The sequence below is a fragment of the Drosophila pseudoobscura genome, chromosome 2 (genome assembly GCF_009870125.1).
Source record: "Drosophila pseudoobscura strain MV-25-SWS-2005 chromosome 2, UCI_Dpse_MV25, whole genome shotgun sequence".
Lineage (NCBI taxonomy): Eukaryota > Metazoa > Arthropoda > Insecta > Diptera > Drosophilidae > Drosophila > Drosophila pseudoobscura.
The window spans coordinates 23,565,946-23,591,255 of record NC_046679.1 but is presented as its reverse complement, the minus strand read 5'-3'; the positions used below and the strand labels follow the sequence as shown (position 1 = coordinate 23,591,255).

The following is a 25,310-nucleotide window of genomic DNA, read 5'->3' as shown; positions in this document are numbered from 1 at the left end:
TAAAAAAGAAAAGTTGCATGGCCAGCGTTTGCATAAGCTTTTGGAAACCTCCCCCTGAACAGCACTTCGCCTTAACGCTATTAAATTATAGTCGATATCCAGACAAAAATATACTCTCATCTATGGGCAAAGCTCGGACATTGATTTACCCTTAACTCCAAATGCATTTAGGGGGTGTACGATAGGGGTGCCCTCCCGAAAGGCCAAACAGTGGCAGACAAGCAGACAAAAGAGAGATAGAATATAGTGAAAGTAAGAGTAAAGAGAATATAGTGAAAGTAGGAGGTAGTGGAGCAAATAGAGTGAAAGTAGGAGAACTAAAGGGAAAGTTTAAGGCAGAGCTTGGGGACAGTCCACATGGATATGGCGACCCATTCATGGGGCTGCAAATTATAATCGGGACAAGGACTCGGCTTGGCCATAATTTCGATTTGGTTGAGGTAGTATTTTGTGGTAATCAAATTGGTCGAACGTCGCTAATGGACTGTAAGACGCGAAGGCCTGAAATAGTATTTGATAGGAGTGAAATCAACACAAGAGAAGATTTTTGAAAGCCACTCGAGAGGTTAACTTTTCCAGAAACAAAGATATTAGACTAAGAACTATAAATCCTCAAATCAAATGGAATTTCCCGACCTAAATCTCGTTCGATATATTCCCATGATTCACTTATCAGTGAATCATTTTCATTAGTCATTACAAGCAGATGAAAATTAAAAGGCGCTACTTAGATAACTTTTCAAATGAACACATGTTTGCTTCTGCTTCGGCTTGGGGGAATAAAATTTGATAAGTGGAAAGATCTACCTTATTCCTTTTTTGTGTCTTAGACGAATGGAATATATGGAAAGCCTGTTGGGCAGGCACCTTTGGCGTAATTAAGTCACTTGATTAGAGATCTCCGGTAAGACACCTTTCCAAAGTCTCCAATCTTTCCAATCTCTTAAAACTTTGTAGCCATCTCTCTAAGGCAAATTTGTATCAAAATAAAATTCAAACTGCAATCTCTTTACCTACCAACTCGAAGCTTTCTCCTTGCTGAAAATATGTTTAACCTTCTCTCGTAGGACTTAAGATTACCAATTCTATGCAATAACAATTTATTTTTAGCCGCCACTATCGTATATTTCGTATGTACATTTCTTCTACCCATAGCTTTGCCCCATTCTAGAAATCCCGCAGCTCGAACCCGCATTTCTTTTGGAATTTTTAGCGGCAATTTGCTTTAAGCGTTATAGCCACCTCCCTTCCTCCGGCTACATGTTCCCTCCATTGGATACATAATTTCGCTATCTGCTGATGTGAATCGCTTCAATAGGAGCGAGACGGGGAAGGTGTGGAGTGAGAGTCGACAAAGGTGTTCCCATCACGCAATCCGTGGCACACGCACAGTAGTGGCACCCCCACAGCTGTGTGCCCCAAATTCCCCATTCGATTCCCAGAATGATCTATCGAATGCTTTGGGAATCGAGGGACAGATGTTCTCGCACGGAATGTCTCACTGCGATGTGAGGTTCAACAAGTCTGGTGCTCAAGAACTGACAGTTTTCTCACACCTGACTCTGACTCTCCTGGCCATCCACCTTCCACATTTAGCCACGTGTCACCCTTGAGTCTCTGGGTTTTTCAATATCGCATCAATATTTGATGGGACAGAGCATATGCTCCCACGATGCCGGGGATTAGTGCCCTCGCACGGTAATTATCCTCGCTGAGTCCTTTCTCAGGACTGCCGCCAACAACGAGGAGGCCCCAGGACTCTCGGCAAGTATATAACTAATTATTGATGAGCAAATAATTGCCGTAAGTTACGGCATTCACCGGCGCTTAGGCTGCAGTAAAGTGAATTTACTGCGTAGATGGAAATTCCATCAAGGGATAACAGGATAATATATCTTTGGATGATCGACAGATTATCTTAGAACTATTTTATGTGACATCTAGTTCTTTTAGAAGCGACACCAAACTGCGAATTTAGAGAAACACGATGGGATCCACCGCATGACGCGCGAATCGGCTGGGTGCAGGCATAAAAGAATCCCCTAATATGAGTCGCTGATTGTAGCCCCACGTTAGGCACTGAAGGCCAGTATATAGTAAGACTAATATATTCCTTGATGTATAATCCAACGTTCTAATGGGCTCAAATTCGATAATTCGCTGCGAAACTTTGTGGAACCCTAAACTTGTTTTCCAGGACAGCCGTTTCCATATGGTTAAAATTTCCACACAACTCAGTTATTCCAAAGATTTAATGAGTCCCGACCCCGAACCCACCGAACCCCTCTCCATTTTTTTTTTTGTTAACATTATAGAATGTGTTTTGAATGGTTGGAATGGGTGGAAGGGGTGGCGGGGGGCCTGCACTTGACCTTCGTTGCACATTTTCCATTCAGAAATGTTTGTGCCTCGTGCCTTGAGTCCTGGCATTCAGAGTAAGTGAAATGCAGCCTAAATAATTTATGCGAATTTTATGGAACAAAGCAAACACTTGCAAACGCTAAACAGGTTGCTCCACTGACCAGAAAAGGGGGCGTACTCAAGGGGAATTAATTCCTCTTCAGATCTCTTCAATACCACCTACAGATACTACACACAGATGGTGCTCTAATTGCTGCAAATCAATTGAAATTGATGCTTCCACATTCAATTGCATTGATTGCCTTTCATTTGCAGTTTACTCGAGTTACCAGACAAGTATCTCGCAGAACACACAATGGGGGCGCTCTATACACGAGTCATCCGTTTCACTCGTAATACATTTATCTGATAGATTTGCTTTTAATAGTTTCTTGGATAACAGATCTTTAGATACGTCTATCTGACGGTTGTTGAAATTACTGAATGATTCGTTGCAAATGAATGGCAGCCATGCACATTTTTGAATCATTTTGCATCATTAGGTTGATAATCAGGTTTATGTGGCAATAAAAATATAGTTGCAGCCGCTTGTTGGCAGTATTTAAACTCATACAAAATATGGCTTGAATGGGTAGTTATTATTGAAACGTGAGTGAAACTATAGAACGTTCATACTTCTACAGATACTGCTATTTGCGATACTTTGACTAAAGATTTTTAATTGTTCTGTGGGTGTATGTTGAATCCTTTCAGTTAAGTTGAGGCCCGAATGATCTTAAAACCGACAACAAGGAACTCTGAATTAAGTTCTTATCCATAAACATAATCGTTAACCATCGTTTGATCCAGAATGTTGAAAAATTAATAGTATTTGAATACCTCTAAGGCAGTTCTGCGGCTCTTAAGCCCATCCCCCAGAAAAAGGACCGTACACAACCTACCTACCATTCCATCTTCTTTCATTAAAAACTAGTTCAAGGCTCATTAGGTCTACAAATTTCCATCGTGTGACTACAGATCCATAAATAGATATTAAATAATGCTATATTTGCCATATAACGAATGAAGAACATCAGAAATAATCGGATATACTCCACGGATGAGCGTAATTATACATAATTCATATATCGTTCATCCATAATGACTTCTCCCTGCGAGTGCGCCCGCCGGACAAAGTGGGTTAATAATTTTTGGACTACATATTAGAGCTATTTTTGTTTCTGTGTTTTATTCGGGGAGTTTTTTGGGAATTTTTGAGGAAGGTCTTTGGGGAGCCATTAGATTACAATTCCAAGGAGGCAAGAGGCAGCTGTTGATTATTATCGCATAATATTCGATGCTTGGAGAAGTACAAAATATAAGGGAAACGATTAGCGAAAACTGAAAATAAACCCTGAAAATGCTTGTGGACTAATGAAGCCAGACGAATGGCTGACGAAAAACTAACATTAGATGAAGTTTTCCTGTGCCTCGTTTTTGGGGTAATGCATTGGCTAATATTTATTTTACTTTACTTTTTGACAACTTCCTGAACAAAAGTCATGACGCTACACAGCGGCACAGTTGACCCACAATTAAATAGCAAATGCCTGGAGTGTTGGTAATCTGTAATGTTCGTTTACTTGGAAATTTTACTGGGACTTGCCGGTTAGTCATTATACACATAGTATAGCATATAGGCGGAGGTATTACTCGTAAAGGGTATACATATGAAAAGCAAACGATCGACAGTGGATCGGATCGAGTGACCTACGGGGACTGGCCATTCCACGGACAAATCGTTCGTTTGTTTATTATTCATGAATGGACTTTTATTATTCGCAATTAGCATACGATTACCCTAACATATTTGGGAGTATATAGGCTATGGTGTGGAGAAAAATAACTTAAATATGCTTTCAATTCGCTCGTTCATCTCAAACTGTTCACAAATCTTAAACTGTTCCCAATTTTTTGCTATTGGATCATTTTTCTATAGGGCATTCATTATTCGGGTCGATCCCAATATCGTGTGTCGCTATCCGCCGGGTACACTTGCACTCGCTTTGTTTTGCCATTCCGTTTCCCCTTTGTGCTTTACCTTCTGCTTTGTTTATGACGATACCAAAGCTTTACTCCGTCGCTCTTCTGTCTCTCTCTCTCTCTCTCTTCCACAATATTTCTCTTTCACTCGCTCTCGCTCTTGTCCCTCAATTCCCTCTCTTTCAATGACTCACATTATTCGCTAAACGAATCTTTTTGTTCCATTTCATTTCAATCCGTTCCGTTTATTTGATTTTATAGTGGTTTCATTAATTCACGATCATTATTTTGTTGGTTCTGAATAGGGCTTCTGTTTATGCAATTATGAAATATTACAGGAAATGATGTAAACGTTTGCCATTCAATTTGCACAAATGGCTTAAAGGCTTGTACCAAATCACGAATGCGAGCAGTAACCTTAATGATAAGTTTTTTGGTTTTATTTGTGTGTTTTTAAAGAATTTGGACTTTCGACAAATAAATATATAAGCGATTACCAAGAAACCTGCGCAAATGGCTTAAAGCCTGAAAAATATGACTAATACACGGTGTGGGTGTGGGGGAAAGGTTCTGGAAATCTCCAAGGACACTTTCGCTTGTTCGGGGGATATGTTCAATAACTACTATTACGTTAGGCCGACAGCTGCTAATGGACACATTACCCTAGCTCCTGCCAGCCTCGCACCTCCCCCATAAAATCAGCTCAACCGTGCGACAATTAGCATGTGAGCGCATCAAATTTTTAATAGCGCTGTCAAGACCAAGCCCAAGTTCATTTTGTTTGGAGGAAAAAAAAGGAAAAAAATATAAAAAAAGTTCGCTCCAGCTGGGTGCTAGACAAGCCTTTCCCATGTATGTCCTGTCGTGTCCTGTCGTTGTCTCGACCTTCTCTAGCTGTCCAGCTGACAACATTTAAAAAAAGCTTTATGAATGCATTAACAATTCATCAGAGAAATATAGAATAATTTAATAGAAAGTTTTTACAGACTGATGACGAATCATTTGAATGCTTACTGAATGCTTCCACTCTCCTCCTTTGACTCTTCCCCTGTTCCTTTAGCCTACGGCGGCTCGACAAGGCCAACACATGGAGGTTTACGTCCGTCCAGCGCCAGCAACGACGACAACAACCGACGAACCAATAGCCAACGGACAGCCGCAGTTGGAGCTGCAACCAACGCAAGCGGAGACGCAGCCGGAAACCCATACACAGATACAGACGCATACGCATACGCAGACGGAGTCTAGAAGCTTCAGATGCCACCAGGAGATTGAAAGCAGCTGGCGATACCACAGCACAGATCTTTGTTAAGGACGGATCCTAAGTTTCGCATCTACTCATAATGGGCACAAAAACTCAACCGCAACAGGCCAAAGGTGAGTGGGAGATTCAAGAAATTCGAACTTATTTTGATGAGAAGAGTGCATATATTTTTAATGAGAGTGTTCTCAAAAGTGCTTAATGAAGTGTTTAATAATATTTAAGAAACATTCTCAAGTGCAGAGCGGACAAACAAAAGATACCTAAGCGCAAGTGAAAATCTTAAAGTATAATCTAAATCCTTTATTGGGTATTGTAAAGATATTATAAAATTGTAAGAATCCGTAAAACAATGAAGATTTAACGAATCAAAATATGTGGCTAAGAATCTTCTTGGAAATTCCTAATAAATTATTATGCTAACGAGTATATCAAGTGATCAAAAATGTAGAGGGGTATGTTCCAATTTATTTAGTACCTGGAACGTACCTTCATATCTATTACAAAACTACGACTTTCTTTCTTGATTTGATTCAGTTCCAAGTACATCCTATTTGACCAAGTAGCTAGATGGTTTTAATGACAAATAGAATAGTTGTGAGATAATCTACATCTTAGTTTATATTCATTAAAACTGGCGCCCGTCTTCTTGCATTCATCTCAAATAATGAATCCCCTGCTAAGCCACCAAATACAAGTATTCAAAGCAGATTCAGAGTCTGAAATCAATTTCCAGTAAATTGAATTCCGCAGTAGAGATGCACACAGCTCCAAATTGATTCACCTTAAGCCTTTGGCAATCTCTGATTAGGAAATTACCACCTCCACATCCTTCCACTCGCTTCCACAACCCCACTCTTTTTCCTTTTGATAGGGGGTGGCAAAAAGTTGAACAGTTGTTACCCATTTCGGGCAGATAGTGACCCAGTTCCTGAACCGTTACCAAACCCAACTGCAACAAAAAAAGAAAGAGAGAAGAAAAAACTTTAACAAAAAAGCAGCTGGTTGCCCGTTTTGGCCCTGACACGATTCGAACCAAATCTATGGGTGTGTTCAAGTGAGTCTTTGAATGGGTGTGTGAGTGTGCCTTTGTTTGACGAGGTAGTATGCGTGAGGCCACCTTGAGCTTGGCCCAAACGGTGCTTCGATTTCTTACGCGTATTGCTCGCGCAATGAATGAATTGAATGAATGTGAATGCGAATGTGAATGAGTGTGAGTGAGTGTGAGTGTGTGTTTGAGTGTGTATAATTCCTGGCGTGGTGGTGGCCCAAGTCGAGCAAAAATAAACAGCAACAAAGTACTTTTGAGTTAATGCAATCATTTCCTATTTGTATACAACACTTTATTCGGTCATGATTTTCGATTTTCTTCTTTGTGTACCATAGACAGTGCGTATTATAGTTTTCACCAGATGTTCAGAGAGAATGGAGAGAATGAAGACCTATGTTCCACATTTTTGATACCCTATAATTTATGTACATATACATACATATATTCTTCATCCTCAATTTGAAAGATATTTTTTATTATTTTAATTAGGGTTTTATATGGTTAATCTTAAGATTCAATCACAATCTGATCACCATTTCGACTGCAAGGAAAGAAATAAGTCATAATAGAAAATATTTTATCTATTTTTTTGTTTCAATTAGACAAAGAAAATTGTTCTAGAACACCCTTAACACCCTCCATTCTTCTGTTTAACAACATTTTCAATGAGTTTTTGTTAAGCTTTTGCCTTTATTATCGTTTTATAGGCAATTAACTTTTAGCTAATAGATTTATGTATGCATAGATTCGTCTGTACACCTGTTGGCATCTTCAAAAGAATTCACGGAATTCAGTCTTTGACAGTAACCGCAAACTAAATTTCCATCTACATCATACATACATACATACATACATATGTATGTACATACATATATGTATATAATCCTGTCGGTCTCCCTCTACCTTGCATTTGGTGCAAATTCCGTTCATTTTTTTGGCTTTGCTCTGCTTTAGTTCTGTTCACGAAAAACAAAAACAACAAAAACTAAGAATACAAATCCAAAATCAAAGTGTAGGAATACCTCAAACCATACCCTCCCCCACACACCCGCGGCAATCATTCATTAACCCATATGGACCCGCTCAGCAAAAGCTGACATTGACATTCACGCTCTCAAATTCAAATGCGTTCTCTCTTAACAGTTTCTCTCTCCCGCTCTTTCGCTTTTTTTTTTTTGTTTGTTTGATTCACGTGCATTTTACCAGCCGGAGAGACAGAGAGAGATTCGGATTTGTTTGCTGGCCGCTCTTACTCTCTCTCGCACAAATTTTATTTATTTTCTTTTTGTTTTGGGTGACTGCGGAAATTTGCTCAACATTTGCTCATTTTTACGCCTGAGAAATTTGAGATATGACCTGAAGTGGGTCGTGGGGAATTCGGAATGCCCTACAATTGGGAATTATTGAATAAAACATAGATCTGCTGATTCAACGCTCACCTGAAGCCTAAAATGCTACGTTGTGGTTATTATAGAATCTATAGTGTAGATTTACATACATATTTGCACATGTATAAAATACGTACGTATTGATTTTAGCCATCCCCGACTCATCGATCGCCAGAAATTAAAATGTCTCACAATGAGAGGTCTCTATGGCTGCTTGGCATAAATTAAAATTTGTAATTACGCTGTGAGCGAATAATTCAATGGGAATCAAATGAAAGCTAGATCTAATGAAATAACAACCAGTAGTCCAGTATTGAATAAATTCTACTGTTGAACATTACTAATCGATCAGAAGAAATTATAAATAAATTAGTAGGCTGGAATAAAAATATATAAATGTATTGAAACCGGCTAAAAACGCTTATATTCCCCATTGATCTTTTGATTACTCGATTGATTTTTAAACAATAACTAGTTCTCATAGCTTTTATAATTACCCACAAGCTCTGCCGCTTCCTAAACAGTTTCAACTTCAATTTTCGCTGCCGCGTTGCTAGGCTGAACTTGTACAGGGTGAGACATTGTTGCTTTTCGAGATGCATATGTATATTCTCTCACCATTTCTCCATAGCTCTTCTCTTTCACCTATACAAACGCCTCGGTATGTAAATATTCCACCATACCAAATCGCACTCTGTGAATGCCTCACCCTGTACACATACCCTCTGGCCTGGCTGGCCTAGGTTGCCTTGGCAGCCCCACACGTTTTGTTCGTCGTGCGTTCGACATTGCCTCCTCGGTTTCTATGGGCTTGCTTTGGGTCGGTGGCGTCGCGACGTCGACGTCGTCAGCTAAACGGTACTCTGCTCAGTTGCTGGCGGCGCTGCGCTGGGTTTTGCCGTTGGACAGTGTGGCCGCACCGCGCTCGTCTTCTGGCAGTTGTTGGCCCGCTTCGCTTTGACTGTTTCGTGCTTTTTGTTCAACGCGTTTCTCCGTTAAAACCAAATAAAACTCACGAATAAATCGTAATGGATTAAATATATTCTCATACTCGTGATTAGTGAGAGACATACATAAGAAGCGGAATTCGCTGCTGCAAGTGGATTACTTGAAAAAGTGTAAACGCAAACAGTGCAAAAATGTGCTAAAAATTTACAGATAACATTTGCGGTGATGTCGGGGCGGGGGACAGCGCGCTGCTTGCATCGCCGCCTTGTTCTTTTGATGATGCATTTGGCACCTGGCACTGAAACAGGCCCCCCACTCCCCTCTCAGGTCCGACAGCGCCTTGGCAATGCCCTCGTCCTCCCTATGCTCTTGTTTTCTGTTGTCTCAGCATAATTATTGAGCCTTCCATCGATTCTTCTTTTGGCATTGACTTTGCTTCTGTCTTTGCCTGTGCTTTTGCTTGTAGTTAATTTGCTTTTGGTAATTGAGCGTTTTACCCACTTTGAGCCCTCCACCCGCCGAAACCCGTGGATGACGCATGCGAGTGAAAAGAGAAAACAACAAGAACATTTGAAGGAATTGTGTAAAGAGAAAACAACAAGAACGCTAAGAAACTATAACGAAATTTGAGCAAGAAGCAGGGAGAAAAGCAAGCAGGCTGCATAAAATAGAAGGTAAGGCAAACCAAACAGGAGCCCAACAGTGCTCATGAATTGCCTTACCTTCTGTTTAATATACCTTGCCCCAAAGAAACTGTAACGCAAAGGAGACTAAGAAGCAGGACAGAAGGCAAAGCATATTTACATTCACATGCATGACTCATGTTCACAGCAGGACGTCGTGACATGGAAGAGAAGAGAGAATAGACAGGAGGTCATGTGGGAAAAGAGAAGCGTGGTGACAGCGGTGAAGTAAGTTGCCGGCTTTGTTGTTGCTTGCCTGACTTCATCCAACTGTGACGCGAGAGAGAGCGAACAAACGCAGAGAGAGAGAATGCGAGCGCAAATCAGCTGTAAATGCAAAGGCAAAGGACCTTGGAACGTAGCAAGCAATCCACGAAAAATATGAAGACCTATAATTTGTGCTCCGAAGCTTGGATACCCTTGCAGAACCTTCTACGGTAGCTAAATATAGTACCCGGTGTTGATACAGCTTATCAGTATCATCAAGGTTCGAGAAGCTTTCTTTTTGGTACTGCAAACATTTTCTCCAAACCATATTACCTTCTGAAAGAGTACCGTTTTATTGAGCAGGGTGAATTGAAATCGAACGAATATCAATTTCGGGCTTAATCCATGTAGCTCGAAACTTTTTGCTTCCCTTATTGTTTTCCAAACATAGAAACTTTCTGGCATTGCAACTTCTAGTCTCATCTTCCGTTTTGCCGTTTTTTGTGTTCTCCCCCACTCACAGGGGCGATGTGGCCTTGACAACAGTTTTGACATTGACTCTCCAGCAGCTATTAGAGAGAAAGAGAGATTGAGAGAGTGTTCTTTGCCTGCAGCTTCCTTCCCATTTTGTTACTTTGTTTGGTTTCCATTCAGCCTTCGGCTGTGGGGCAGGAACACCTGTTGCTGAATATGGGAATTCGTTGAGCGTTTGTGCTGTGTACAAACTTTTCCAATTTTGTTGCTAATAAATTCAGCAATCCAATATGGAAAATTAGTTTCAAGCGACTACTAAATATGCTAAAAAAAAAAGACACATATTTAAATAATTGCTATGGATAGTGTATCAATTCCATTCATATCAAATCTGATTGATCTGCCTTCATAGTCACCGTATAGTCGTATACCCATCATTCTCCACGGATACCGCGTAAAATCAAAGCCAAATTATGTTTATTTGTTTATTCTTCAAACATTCTCAGACGCGGCACAGCTGTCGAGAGGTGGGCATTTTCCAGAGGGGCAGGCAGTCTATCAAATAAAAGTGATGGATGGCGTCCGGCCCCCCATGAAAGTTTGTTCGGTGCCAATGGGTTTTCAATTGCATTTTAATCTCACAGCTGCGTTGGCAACGCGTTAGTGTCCACTCCAAACAAACGTACATACATGCATATGTATGTTTCGTAGATCGTAGAATGAAAGATAATGAAGAACTCAGATATCAAGCAAGTTGCCTTGAGAGCTTAACAAAAAGCTGATCATGATTGGTGGTGGCAAGAGGTGCAGCGAGGCAGCTCGACGCCTGCGCCAGCGTCCGGATACATTGGAGCTGGCGGTGCTAGATGGACAGCGGACTGAGAAGCAGGAGGATGATCAGACTCCATCCGGAGCAATCGGAGAACCCGCAGTAACAGCATCCACTTCATCGTCAACCAAGAAAGCCTGTTGGTTCCAGTTTGCAAGGAGCTCCCGGAATCGAAGGAAGCGCCTGCATTGCGAGGAGGATGAAGAGGAAACGGAAAGTGGGCGGAAGGCTTGTCTCGCTCAACCGGAGGGCATGAATATAGGCAGCTCCACGCAGACCATAGCCACACCACTGATGATAGGGGATAGCTTCTACAGTCTGGCCACAGAAGCCCCAAATCCTGCAGGAGATCCAAAACCCGATGACCAAGAGCAGTACAAGCAAAGGGATCCTTCGGTCGTCTCTGAATCGAAATCAACGCGTAGTCTGCGGCGTCTCTCCCAGCTACGAAGACGTCGCAGTTCCTACTACTTTTCGGGTAATAGAGAACGAGGAATACACGACTAGATTAAATAGTTTATATAAATTTATAGTTTTAAATCGAATTCGTGCGAAATCTTCTTAAATATTCCCGTTTTGTCCACAGAGAACGAACGCAGAATCCGCGCCAATGACAAAGAGTTTAATCTTCAGTACAAATATCATGTAAGTTCCTAAACTTCAAGTTAACCAAATAAATACTAAGCCAATGAATCTTATTTAAAGAACAACTACATCAAGACCTCCAAGTATTCGGTGTTCACCTTCCTGCCCTTCAATCTGTTGGAGCAGTTCCAGCGTTTGGCCAACTTTTATTTCCTCTGTCTGCTGGTCCTCCAACTGATTCCTGCAATCTCCTCACTCACGCCCGTCACAACAGCTATACCTCTGATTGGAGTACTCACTCTGACAGCTGTCAAAGATGCCTATGATGACATTGTACGTATGAAAAGAGCTCTGATACCGCTCAGATCTTTATAGAACTCTCTTCCTTCCAGCAACGACATCTATCCGACTCGCAGGTCAACAATCGCAAGTCGAAGACCCTGAGGAATGGCAAACTGGTGGATGCCAAGTGGTCGGAGGTCCAGGTGGGCGATGTCATCCGCCTGGACAACAATCAGTTTGTGGCCGCCGATATCCTGCTGCTGACCACATCGGAGCCCAACGGTTTGTGCTTCATTGAGACGGCGGAACTGGATGGGGAGACCAATCTGAAGGCCAAACAATGCCTAACGGAAACCATCGAGCTGGGGGATCATCATGATGCGCTGTGGAACTTTAATGGCGAGATTCTCTGCGAGAGACCCAACAATCTCCTGAACAAGTTCGATGGCACTCTGATCTGGCGCAATCAGCGATTCGCACTGGACAATGAGAAGATTCTGCTGAGAGGTTGTGTGCTGCGAAACACCCAATGGTGCTATGGCGTTGTGGTCTTTGCCGGAGTGGACACCAAACTCATGCAGAACTCTGGAAAGACGCAGTTTAAGAGTACAGGCGTGGATCGCCTGCTTAACTTTATCATCATAGGGGTAGGCAACTCTGGAGAACTGATGAAAGAAGAGAATTTTCATATACTTATGTATTCGTTACTCTATTCAGATTGTTCTCTTTCTGGTGTCGATCTGTGCCTTATTTGCCGTTGGCTGCGCCATCTGGGAGGGTCTGATAGGACAGCATTTTCAGGTGTATTTGCCCTGGGAGCATATCATACCCAAAGACTATATACCCTCGGGGGCCACAGTCATTGGATTGCTTGTTTTCTTCTCGTATGCCATAGTCTTAAACACTGTTGTGCCAATCTCGCTCTACGTTTCAGTAGAGGTAAGTGCATAATACTCTTACTTTATCCCCTAATTAATTTGCAATGCGCTCTCCTCCATCCGCAGGTAATACGCTTTATACAGTCGTTTCTCATCAACTGGGATGAGGAAATGTATTATGCACGCACCAATACTTATGCCAAAGCCCGCACCACCACGCTCAACGAGGAGCTGGGCCAGATACAGTACATATTCTCGGACAAGACGGGCACTCTCACCCAGAACATCATGACATTCAACAAGTGCAGCATCAATGGGCGCACCTATGGCGATGTGATTGACTTGCGAACGGGAGAACCCATCGAAGTCACTGAGGTGAGTCCCCCGCCAAAGACGGCGATTTGGAATGGGGATTTTGGTGTGGATTAAGCTACTTGAACCTCTAACTTCCTGGTTGAGGGATTCTGTTGTCCTTTGTGTGTGCGTTCGTGTCTCTCTTTTAATTTGGTGTCCGTTTACTTGCACTGTCCTGGCGACTGGGGGATAAATCAAACTTTTACTTTGATCTCCCTACACCCGGTCCCAGTCCTTAGTCCCTTTTGTTTAATTGTGCGAGAAGCAAAGCAATGCAAAAAAAGAAAAAAAACCCACTCACATTACTCGTTATAGCAGCAAACAATTTTCCACAATAGCCCCAGAAATCCCGAAGAGGTTCCCACAGGAACAGCTACATCAACAAAGCAGCCACCCCTCATCCTGGTGCACAAAGCCGAGGTCCATGCGAAGAAGAGCTCTGTGATGGTCACCGCCGAGGGTGAGACACAATTGGCCAGCAGTCCGTCATCTGACAGAGCGGAAATGGAGCACTCGGCTCCGCTGCCGGCACCGCAAGACCCCCAGCGGAATCGTGGACGCAAACAAGTTCGCTATTCGGCGCCCAGCAGGAGCCAAGAGGAGGAGCCCGGGGGGACAATCCCTGGAAGATTGCCGACCCCTAGAGGATCGTCACCCTCTGGTTATGACAGTCAAAGGAGCAGCAGTAGGAGCAGCGGAGGAGGATTGGGTGTCTGCTTTAAGCGTAGTGGACCGGGGCTTATGCAACGTCAACTTTCCAGCACAAACAGCAGTGACAAAGTAAAGATCTTGCATGACAACGAACAAACCGAACCACACATGCACCACCACAACCAGCACCACCACAGTCAGCACCACCAACAACCACAACACAATGGCCGGTTGGTCAAGCTCAAGTTCAAGAAATCCCCATCAACAACATCGCTGAGTGTTCCCTTCTGTCACAACCACAGCGCTACAGAGGAGCTGACGCTGCAGGCACCGCCAACCGCACAGCACCAAAGCACCACCCACCAAAATCACCACAATGAATCATTTGCCACCAATTGGAGTTCGTCGCGTCAGAGAGTGCACGTATGCATGTCGCATGTCCTTCAATCAACACCCCATTTATCCCTGTACTCCAACTGTCTGTACATTTGAATGCCTCTGTGTGCATGCGATGTCTGCAATCTCGCTGATTATTTGATTACATATGCATTAGCTGCTTACAACCCAGTAGCTTGAATATATGCATGTCTTGCACTGTCTGGCACTGTCTGATGATGTATATATATTTATGCACGTTCATGTATTTCCTAGTGGGACATTGCTTCATTGCACAGGGATTGTGTACAGATTGCTTATACTGGAGACATTCCATATATTCCCATCAGTATATTAAATATCCTTAAAGCACATATCGTAAACTTGTTTACTTAAAAAATGTATAATCCCTATTATTTTGTTGAAAGTCAGTACAAATACGTTTTGGGGTATATATTATTAAATTTTCGAATTTATTTAGTTCGATTATCGTAATTTTGAAAATAATAAATGTCCAATATCTCATATATATTATATATATATCATATATATATATATATATCATATATATATATATATGATATGTATATATATATCATATATATCATGTCCCATGTTATGTATCACAAATTGGAAAAAAGCTTAATTAAAATTACATTTTTTTACATTGAATAAAAAAAACTTTCATAGATTATTGTACATTTTTAAATATCATACATGATCGAAAAACGCAAGTTGGAATATTAAACTGTTTAATATCGCGCACAATTATTCAAAAATATATAACATAGACTTTCAAAATCTTGAATTTAAGAAATTATCGTTAAATAGGATCGAGTGTATGTTTAAAGCCCTAGGATTCCACCAATATACCCCCTTTGAACATAGTTAATTTCGAAATTTCGTTTATTTTAGAAACTAACAGAATATAATTTTTTTGTGTGTTCCCCTGCGATTACATTTTATGTATTAAACAGAACGTTTTTCTTGTCTAATAATTTGGGATTAATATCGTATATCTAACAGCGTGCCTTTGCTTTGTATCGTATACAGCCAAGCTTCGCTTAACATATCAGTAAACAACAGATATACCCACAAATCGTAAGATCCTCTAAGGTACACATCATCTAATCCTACACCCTTTCGCAGGCCCTGCAATGCGTCGACTTCTCAGCCAATCCTCATCACGAGAGCGACTTTCGCTGGTACGATCGCACGCTGCTGGATGCAGTTCGCTCGGATGAGGAGCATTCCCACGTATTTTTTCGTCTGTTGGCCCTCTGTCATACAGTCATGGCGGAGACCGTAGAGGGGAAGCTGGAGTACCAGGCCCAGAGTCCCGATGAGGCGGCTCTCGTGGCGGCAGCCCGCAATTTTGGTTTTGTATTTCGCTCACGAACACCAAACAGTATTACCATCGAGGTGATGGGTCGAAAGGAGGTGCGATCTGTTAGAGTAGGAATTTGAATATTAAATAATGCGAATCCAACATGCACTCTTTCAGGAATACGAGCTCCTCAATATTCTAGATTTCAACAATGTCCGCAAGCGTATGTCTGTGATCCTTCGACGAGGCAACACCGTGGTGCTATACTGCAAGGGAGCGGACAATGTGATATACGATCGATTGCATGGCGGCCAAGAAGATCTAAAAGCCCGCACACAAGATCACCTGAATGCAAGTTCGCCTGAATATCAAACATTCATATAGAAATTATGATAATCTTCCCGCAGAAATTTGCTGGCGAGGGTCTACGCACTCTGGTCCTGGCCGAGCGGCGTCTCACCGAACAGTACTACAAGAACTGGCGGACTCGGCAGCAGGAGGCCGCCTTGGCCATGGACTCGCGCGAAGAGAGGTTGAATGAGATATACGAAGAGATCGAGAGCGATATGCAGCTGGTGGGCGTGACGGCCATTGAGGACAAACTGCAGGACGGGGTGCCCAAGGCTATTGCAAATCTACAAAGTGCAGGGATAAAGATATGGGTTTTAACAGGAGACAAGCAGGGTGAGTGGCAGCGGGGTATCCCTTTAAGAAATCAAAAATAATGAACGATCTTAATCCCCAGAAACGGCCATCAATATTGGGTACTCCTGCCAGCTGCTGACGGATGAGCTGGCGGATGTCTTCATAGTGGATGGAAATTCCGTGGAAGAGGTGGAAAAGCAATTGAGACAGTTTAAAGAATCTATCAAGATATACAATCGATTTCGACCAGGAGGTGAGTAAATCCAAAAAAGGTGCAGAGAAAAGTAGGAGCAGTACATATCTTCTTTTATAGGAACCGAAGCCCTTTACAATAGCGACAGCAACATGGATCCGCTGAGCGTGACCATGACACAGACCTCGGTCTTTATGCACGAATCGAGCAATCCGCCCACGCCGCCGCCACCGCCCGCCATATCGGTGGTTACCTTTAGGTGGGATGACAAAAATAAGGATAAGAAGGGCGGACCGGACAGGTAGAGGGCAATCCAAACACAAAAACACTTTCAAACTTCTTTATTTCCAAAAAGAGAATAATTTTTCTAGCTAAAGTGAAAACTTAACATCAAATAGAAGAGCTAGAAAGTCTATATTACTTCTAAAATTTCTTTAGCTAACTCTTTTGAACTTTTGTGTTCTTTTTTGTATCTAAAACGAAACTATTATATATATTTTATTATTTAATCTTAGGGAAATCTTTTATTTTATTTTATTTATTTTATTTTTCTCTTTCTGTAACTAAGTTTTAGGATATTTTATTTCCTAGTTTTAGAAATGTTCCTTTCTTTTCGGGAGATACCATTATTATATTCAGATGAAAACCTTTTAGTATAACCCACCTAAGGATGTTACCCTCTATTGGTACTTGTTCCGCCCGTCAAGTAAAATATTTATATACATGTTTTATTCAAATCCAATTATCTATATTTGTTGAAACATCTGTATGAGTTCTGTCTGTGTGTCTCTCATTCTGCCTTGTATAAAACTCGAAAAACAGAAACCAAAATTCAGAAGCACCAAATACCAAAAACAGTCAACCATTCCTTAGTCTTGTTCATTCCTTAACTCCTTTCGTTGTTGTTTTGTTGTCTCATCTAAAGTTGTTTGCATGCCTAACCTTTTGTACATATAACTCATTATGGTCTACCTCTCTCTTTGAAGTATACTTTGCCTTGTTTGTTCTATCATAACATTTCCATTCTTTGTGCTTAACGTGCAACCCCACAAACTTGTAACTAACTTAAGTTTCTGTACTTCTGAACAGCGCCGAGTGCAACGATTTGTTTGGGGATGAGAAGAGGAGCTTAGATGATGGTGCTGCCTCCATAGTGATAGATGAGACCACTGGCTTTGCTTTGGTCGTTAATGGACACTCACTGGTTCATTGTCTGTCGCCGGAATTGGAGATCAAGTGAGAGTTATAGTTATCCACGTATAAAGGAACATGTATCACTGTACATAACCTTTTCAGATTCCTGGACATTGCCTCACAGTGCAAAGCGGTTATCTGTTGCCGGGTTACTCCGCTGCAGAAGGCTCTGGTCGTGGAACTTATTAAGCGTGCCAAAAATGCCGTCACCCTGGCCATAGGCGATGGTGCCAATGATGTATCGATGATAAAGGGTTAGTTTTTACCTTATGGAATCCTCCATCCATCCAACTATGTAACCTTTCCTTTCCCCTTTAGCTGCTCATATAGGTGTGGGCATATCGGGTCAGGAGGGCCTTCAGGCTGTTTTATCCAGCGACTATGCCATTGCCCAGTTCCGGTATCTAGAGAGGCTCTTGCTGGTCCATGGTCGTTGGTCCTACTATCGGATGTGCAAGTTTCTGCGCTACTTTTTCTACAAGAACTTTGCATTTACTCTGTGCCATTGCTGGTATTCGCTATTCTGCGGCTTCAGTGCTCAGGTGGGTCCATCAGAAAATATCTCTACTTTATCTTATATAACTAATGTATATAATTCTCCCTCAGACCGTTTTCGATCCCATGTTCATATCGGTGTATAATCTGTTCTACACTTCGCTGCCGGTTTTATCTTTGGGGATCTTCGAGCAGGACGTATCGGATAAGAACAGCGTGGAATATCCGCGTCTCTATACGCCGGGTCTTAGGAGTGAACTCTTTAATATACGTGAATTTATATACAGCGTGCTGCATGGCGCCTTTACCTCTCTTGTCCTGTTTCTGATACCCTATGGCGTCTATAAGGATGGTGTCTCCCAAAATGGTTATATATTGAGCGATCACATGACCCTGGGAGCCGTTGTGGCCACTATACTCATTGTGGATAATACAGCACAGGTAGGAAGTACAGTTTTTCCCTATCTGAACCGCTTCTCAGTTCTTAACCCCTTTTAGATCTCTCTATACACTTCTTATTGGACCATCGTGAATCACATAACAATTTGGGGCAGCTTGGTCTGGTATTTTGTGCTGGATTACTTCTATAATTATGTCATTGGCGGGCCTTATGTGGGCTCGTTGACTCAGGCTATAAAGGATCTTACTTTTTGGATGACAATGTTGATAACGGTAATGGTACTCGTGGCTCCTGTGTTGGCGTACAAGTATTATCTTCTCGATGTCCATCCAAGTTTGTCGGATAAGGTGAGCATTCTCCTTAAAACCTTCTCAAGAATTTAGTCTTATGTTCCCTTCTACGCTTGTAGATCCGCCAAAAATCCTTAAAGAAGATCCATTCGAGAGCCTCCAGCGATGTGCGACGTACTCCATCCTCACGTCGTGGACGTCGCTCTGTACGCTCTGGTTATGCCTTTGCTCATCAGGTAAGATTCTACCTTAAGCCAATTTCTCTTCCCGGATTAACTTCCGGTGTGTTTGCAGGAGGGTTTTGGACGTCTCATCACCTCGGGCAAGATCATGCACAAGATGCCGCAGGACTTTGCCTTTCCTCTGGGCTTGGGCACGAAGAAGACTCAGGCCCTGCACAACAATCTGGCCTCTGCAGATCAGACCAAGGCCAGCAATTCTTCGGGTCACCACATGGGCAACAACAACAATACCAATCAGCGGCACAATCAGAACCAGAATCATTCATCGATGGCGGATATAAGTGCCGAAGGACGTGCGGCAGATGCAGGTGGCAGTGGCGCCAATGATGATATAAGTCCTCGGGCGCCCTGCCAAGATCTGGATACAATTAATCTGTAAGCCTTCGAAATGGGTACTGGATCGTAACAAACACCAAAAACGCTATTAAGAATTTAAGTCAACGAAAAGGGTTACAAGTTAAGAGTTGAAGTAGGATATAGTATGGGTAGATATAGTATTTTGTATGTGTTTCGTGCGAATGTGAGTCCTAGAATCTAGTAGATCGAACAAGAACAAGTATTACAAAGAATGTCTATCGGATTCGAAAGTTATACCCTCTTTAACCCTAAGATATATGTAGTTGAAGGTGGATTATGTGTAGTTTAAGGTTTATTTATAGTTATCTTCATAGTATTTGTAGCATGGGAAATCATCATCCAAAGATAACCATAGTATCCTCCGTAAAGTCCCTTAATTAAGTCATCTCCTAAGTTTCCTCTGTGTGATAGAATCTCTGTTTAAAGTGGTTCGGAAAAGATTACAATTGGTTGAATCTATGCTGAGCTTATCGGTATCTCTAGCCAAGTAGTTTCCTTAAAGGCTTTATCTTTATCCCTTGACAATCTGCTGGAACCAATCCCTAAGATATCATTCATCGCGACCCCGTCCCCCACAGAAAGCACAAAAAATCTCTTCTCCCACGTATTTATCTCATTGTTAATTGCATTTAAGCGAGCGAATCTTTTGAAACCCCAAACCCTATACAGTATGATTGTGAGTACGTTTGAGCATAGACTTAGGTATAGAATAGAGCTAAATGGAGCCTTAAATGGAAACTGTTGGATAACTGAAAGTGTACTTAAATGCTTAATGTCGTGCTGTGTGCTTAGCCAATAGCTTACTTACCCATAGATTAACGATTTCGAATCGCAAAGTCCACGGCTATATACTTTATTCGCCTCCCCAACACAGAGAAAACTTAAACATAGGCAAGTCCACACTTCTGTGTTCCTAATTAGAGTTTTTAGTGAATAGTAGAGCCTGTCTATGCATTGCAGAGTCCCTAGGAATAAGTCTTTTTAACTGGGTTTCTCCCATCTTTGTTCGGTTGTTTTTGGGATGGGCTGTGGGTTTGAAGAGGTTACAAGGGTTCATAGTGATTTATACTTAAAGAGTGCTTACAATCTAGAGGTTAAACATAGCTTTTCAGATATAATACATAGATCTAGCTGTACGATTTTGGGTAAATATTTTTGCATGACAAGAGTTCAAGTAAGCTAAACTTAAATATTGCAAATTGTTGGCATGAAACTTAATTTTAATGTGCAAATTGTTGGTATACAAAAATAAGAACACACAAAAAGAGAAAACATTTTATTTTTATCAAACATTTTTAGACAGAAAAAACTACCAAAACTTGTGCTAAGAACATTTTTAAATGATTAAATAAATGCGAAATATTTTAAAAAGAGAGAAGAGCAATTTTAGTGTTTTAGCAAGGCGATTTTATTGCCTACTTTTAGGACGATAAAGCTTGTCTCGTATTTGTTTTGAGATTAATGAAATTATTATTGTCTTAAGCCTTTATACATAGCTCCTTTTCTACATAAATTTCCCACAAAACTCATCCTCATAAAACGGGGTTGATCTATTTTCTGATTCTGTTTAATTTGCGTAACAGATTACACTTAATTTATTAAGAGAAAAGTTCGACTCCTCCTCCGAAACAGAAACCGACAGCAAACTCAACTTTCCTTGACTTGTTCACGCCTCATTAGCTGGACATTAAGATTATGCATTTTTTGTTCAACTTTTTGGTCAAATTTAACACAAGACTTGCTCGGAACTTTGTAATTAAATCTGTTACAATCAAATTGCTTGCCTTTTATGGGTCTCACTCTCTTTATCTGTCTCTGAAGGAAAACCTTGAAGTTGTTTCGAGAAAAATTTAAGGCGTTGAAAGTAAGTCAACTTAATGTCGCTTGAATATCCACTGCGCAGAGGGAGAGAGTCAGGGAAATAGCGATAAAGAGAGATGGAGTACTTTGGAGGCAAAAATCTTAAGGAAAAAAATGTGATGCCATTTATTTTAATTTGCAAGAGTCAAAATGTCGAGATTTAAAGTGAGCAATGAGTGTGGCCAGAATGCGACGCAGTTCAGGCCAAAGAGAAACTGAAAGAGATGCCAACACAAGGATAGAAACAGAGAGAGAGCTCGAGATACAGAGAGATACGAGACAAATAATAATTTTCAAAAAGAACCCTCATTCCTTCGTTGTTTCCATCAAGAAGGGTCCAGCCATTTAATTGATTGACTTATGCCCCATAAAAATTGTTCCCTTGAAAAGAGCCATCATTAAATGTTGAATCTTATTTAGGTAGCGAATACTTCGATTAACTTAATCAATGAAAATCGCTTTGAATGTTCTATAAAAATCTTAACATGCAGATAAATAACTGCCAACTGCTAAAAGGGATCAGCGGCAATGGTTCCCTCGGGTGCCAGTAGATGTGGCCATAAAACTAAATTGATGCACTGTCCTCCTCCCACCGACTAGTCAAAAGGTCAGGCAAAAAATACAACAAAAAGAAAGAAAATCATAACAATGTTTTATTGGTTATTTATTTATGTATTATTTTTGGATTAAACTTGAAGATATATTTCAGTCCTCAGCAGCTTATGGACTTGCGTTTTGTGGTTTACGTTGAAACACAAATAAGGGCTTACGTTTCCATCTGCTTTACAGTCAACAAAACACCAATGGAATTCACCTGCAGCATAAACGACATTGAAAAAGTACACATCACAGAGACTGGGGCTGTCGAATATGGGTGGGATGTGGCCGAGGGTCCTGTACGTTCAGTCATCAGTCTGAAAGTTCTTCTCGTTGGGCTACTTTCGGTATGCTGAGTAATGTGAGTGCTTCCGCTTCCGCCTCTGCCTCTGCCTGTCTGGGTTGGGTGTGTGTAGGTGTGGGTGTGGCTGGACCAGCAGCCACTTCCGTTGCTGCCATCGCTGTTGCTCCTCGTTTTTAAGTACCTATACTTTTACAAAAGGTATATTGTGTTTGATCAGAAGTTTAAAGCATAGAAAACGCAACTATGCTCCCTGCTAGTCTCTCAGTTAGGCTACGAATCTTATGATTACTCAAAAAAGAATGTACATCGATAACCTATTGGTTTCTGAAGGTAATACCACCAAACACTACATCAAAACCGTATAGCTATATAGTATTTCTACCATTGGAAAGAAGTACATATCTTTTAGAGTATCAAAAGGATCTGCCTCCCGAGCCACTCTTTCCTTTCCCTTTACCTTTTTTTTTGTATTTATTTTAACAAAAAATTTCAAAATACTTAATACTCAATTTGCTCCACAGAGAAATGTTATGCCAGGCGCGGCAGGGCTGGGGCGGGTCGGGACTGAGGGGATGTACATGTGTGTTGTGTTAACTGCTCACCACTTGGCCGCCTTTCCTACTGGGGGCAGCAACCCCATCACCCACTTCGTGTGTGTGGCAACTGTGAGATAAAAGCATCTTTAGCAAGTTGAATAACTTGTTGGTATCTCCCTGGAGCTGGGAGCTGGATGAAAACACTTGCCGCGCAAATGGTGCTTGAACATATTCCACTTTGATTTCGTTTTATATTATTTCATTTTCTGTTTTTTTTTTAAGAAATGAAATCCATTCAGCATTTTGCGTGGAACCTGTGCCTGGCATAAATCTGGCAAAAGGAGCCAGATACAAAATGGGAAATGGAAAGGCTGGAGAAGTAAGAGTGCTTGAGGACTTTTATGCCTGGCACTTAACCGCTTAATTACTCATTATGCTCTCAGTTTATCCAGCCATTTAATCAGTTATTCAATGCAGGGCCGGGCCGAAGGTAAAGGCGCATTTAATGAATAATTGAGCCAAGCCAAACGGCAATAAAACATTTATTAACAATCTCAGCAGCCAGTCCTCGGGATATCTGTTGGGTGGGCTGCCCTCGAGTGTAATTTAACATTGATTCCGTGCATTTATCGTCCGCTGCACACCGTCTGTTTGCTATCGGTACACAGATATGAAAAATGTATCTGCATATTGTCCGTGAATAAATATTTTCCCATCATAAACAGAGTGCGGCTCCAATATGCGTGTGGCATGTATGCCATTCATGCCTGATGAAGAACTCGGATTTCGAAATATGTTAAGGCTGTATTTCAGTAATTAAATGGGCCAGAGGTATGCGATACAGGTACTTTAGCCCAGATTAAAAGCGATATTTAATAGGAGAGTTTCGATTTCATTAAGGAACATTAAAGAGTTGTTAAAAAAGGAAATGATTTATTATGGATCTTCAAAAAAATCTAGAAGATTGCCTATCATATCTTTAGAGGACAGAGAATATAAGCCTCTTTAACCTCATTCATAATTTAGATGGAACTTCCATCCGTTGTATACTTCCTTCCCAAAAGTTTTCTACTCTCAACATCTTTGTTGACCCAAAAACACTCCGACCCTCAAGGCGACCACGTCCTTGCTACCCATTTGTCAGAATCAGCGCCCCGTCGTGACCCCAAACCACGTGAGTTACTTACAACGAGAATGCCCCGTCCCGAAAAAGGAGAGCAAATCGAAGCGACAGCCGTAACAAGTTCGACGTGATGTCAACAAAAGCCAAGCAATATCAACCTAACAGGAGACTCCTTCACCCACACACACACACACTGACACCCACACATACGTACACATCGTACTCCTGCAAACACAAAGGCACACACGTATGCCGGGAGAACTTTCATTATAGGAAACGTCAAAGTTCGTGAAGGAGCCCACGCCAAGCACTCACTCACGTATCCCTCGCTCTCGCTCACTCTATTGGGAATGCCTTGCATCGATGGGGTTTCACAAAGTATTGTAATTGCATTTGCATATGACATTGCATTTAGGTTCAACTTTAAGTAATCCGACAAACTTTAAAGAACTAAGCCGAAATGCAATTCCTACTCCTAGAGCAAACACCTCAGGATAAACACCAAGTCAAACATTGCTAAGAAGGAATATCTTTCAATTTGTTTCTGACTTTGTGACGCCGTCCGATCCTCTCTTTGACTTCCAGTCCTATCTATCTGCCTCTTTTTTGTGTGTGCAACAAAGTTAGGTTAATAAAAATGATTTTAAAGTTTTCGCTGCCATGGATACGACACTTTCTATTATGCATTAGGGAACGGCAACAAAATTGTTTTCAACCTTTTTTACTTTGGCCGTTTTTTGTTGTGCTTACAACTTGTCTGTGATGCTGTGAAGTTTTGCAACAACAAAGACGTATAAAAGTATATGCCGGATTTGATAGGCCGAAGTATTAGATACTCTTGCAGATCTATTGAATAGTAGTTATCCGATTGGAAGACACATTAAAATGAGAAGAAACACCAATCTAAAGTTTACTTAACATTGACTTGTCTTTTCGAATCATCGAATCATATTTAGATATATGGATCATATGCAGCATAATAAACATCAGTCATTGTAGTAGTAGTAGTCCAAAGAGGTCGTAGAAATGGAAAAGTCGCGAACCCTTCTATTAGTTTGAAACTATTCGAAATAATTGTTAAACTTTCATTCTAAACTTTTGTAAATATATGTAGAAACACATAAAATACCAGTAATAGCTGAGTCCACATGGTACAGTGTTCAGCTTCGCTTTGCTCCGACTTATAAATGTAAGTACTGCTTAGATATTAGCCTTGGCATAGTCCCATCCCGGAAACTGCAACCGGCCTTAGGAGCTAGACCTACTATTGCCCAACTGTTGATTCTAATCAGGACATTTAGTATGTACCTCCTTTTTTACTTTACAAACATCTCAACCAAACCGTAATACCCACAGAAAGGGTATAATGAAAATAGCTAGGACCAAGTGGAGTCAAGT

At 41.3% G+C, this 25,310-nt stretch overlaps 1 protein-coding gene across 13 annotated transcripts in view; it reads left to right on the top strand.

The window, feature by feature from the left end:
- The window catches only part of ATP8B (ATPase phospholipid transporting 8B), a 51,444-nt gene extending 30,577 nt beyond the window's left edge, over positions 1 to 20,867 (top strand). For 2 of the 13 annotated variants that reach the window (XM_033380542.1, XM_015182448.2), the window contains 19 exons: positions 5,444 to 5,760; positions 11,811 to 11,869; positions 11,930 to 12,142; positions 12,202 to 12,738; positions 12,809 to 13,030; positions 13,096 to 13,344; positions 13,639 to 14,397; positions 15,499 to 15,789; positions 15,854 to 16,027; positions 16,084 to 16,360; positions 16,422 to 16,574; positions 16,635 to 16,815; positions 17,604 to 17,750; positions 17,811 to 17,962; positions 18,027 to 18,250; positions 18,315 to 18,644; positions 18,702 to 18,950; positions 19,013 to 19,129; positions 19,188 to 19,514. In XM_033380542.1, the coding sequence (XP_033236433.1) occupies positions 5,727 to 5,760; positions 11,811 to 11,869; positions 11,930 to 12,142; positions 12,202 to 12,738; positions 12,809 to 13,030; positions 13,096 to 13,344; positions 13,639 to 14,397; positions 15,499 to 15,789; positions 15,854 to 16,027; positions 16,084 to 16,360; positions 16,422 to 16,574; positions 16,635 to 16,815; positions 17,604 to 17,750; positions 17,811 to 17,962; positions 18,027 to 18,250; positions 18,315 to 18,644; positions 18,702 to 18,950; positions 19,013 to 19,129; positions 19,188 to 19,514 (4,695 nt within the window). In that variant the 5' untranslated portion in view covers positions 5,444 to 5,726. Of the gene's footprint in view, positions 1 to 5,443; positions 5,761 to 8,912; positions 9,202 to 11,039; positions 11,703 to 11,810; positions 11,870 to 11,929; positions 12,143 to 12,201; positions 12,739 to 12,808; positions 13,031 to 13,095; positions 13,345 to 13,638; positions 14,398 to 15,498; positions 15,790 to 15,853; positions 16,028 to 16,083; positions 16,361 to 16,421; positions 16,575 to 16,634; positions 16,816 to 17,603; positions 17,751 to 17,810; positions 17,963 to 18,026; positions 18,251 to 18,314; positions 18,645 to 18,701; positions 18,951 to 19,012; positions 19,130 to 19,187 lie in introns of those variants that run through there. The other 11 variants (XM_015182451.2, XM_001359450.5, XM_015182447.2 and 8 more) reach the window with 11 other exon arrangements.
- The last annotated feature ends 4,443 nt before the right edge of the window (positions 20,868 to 25,310 follow it).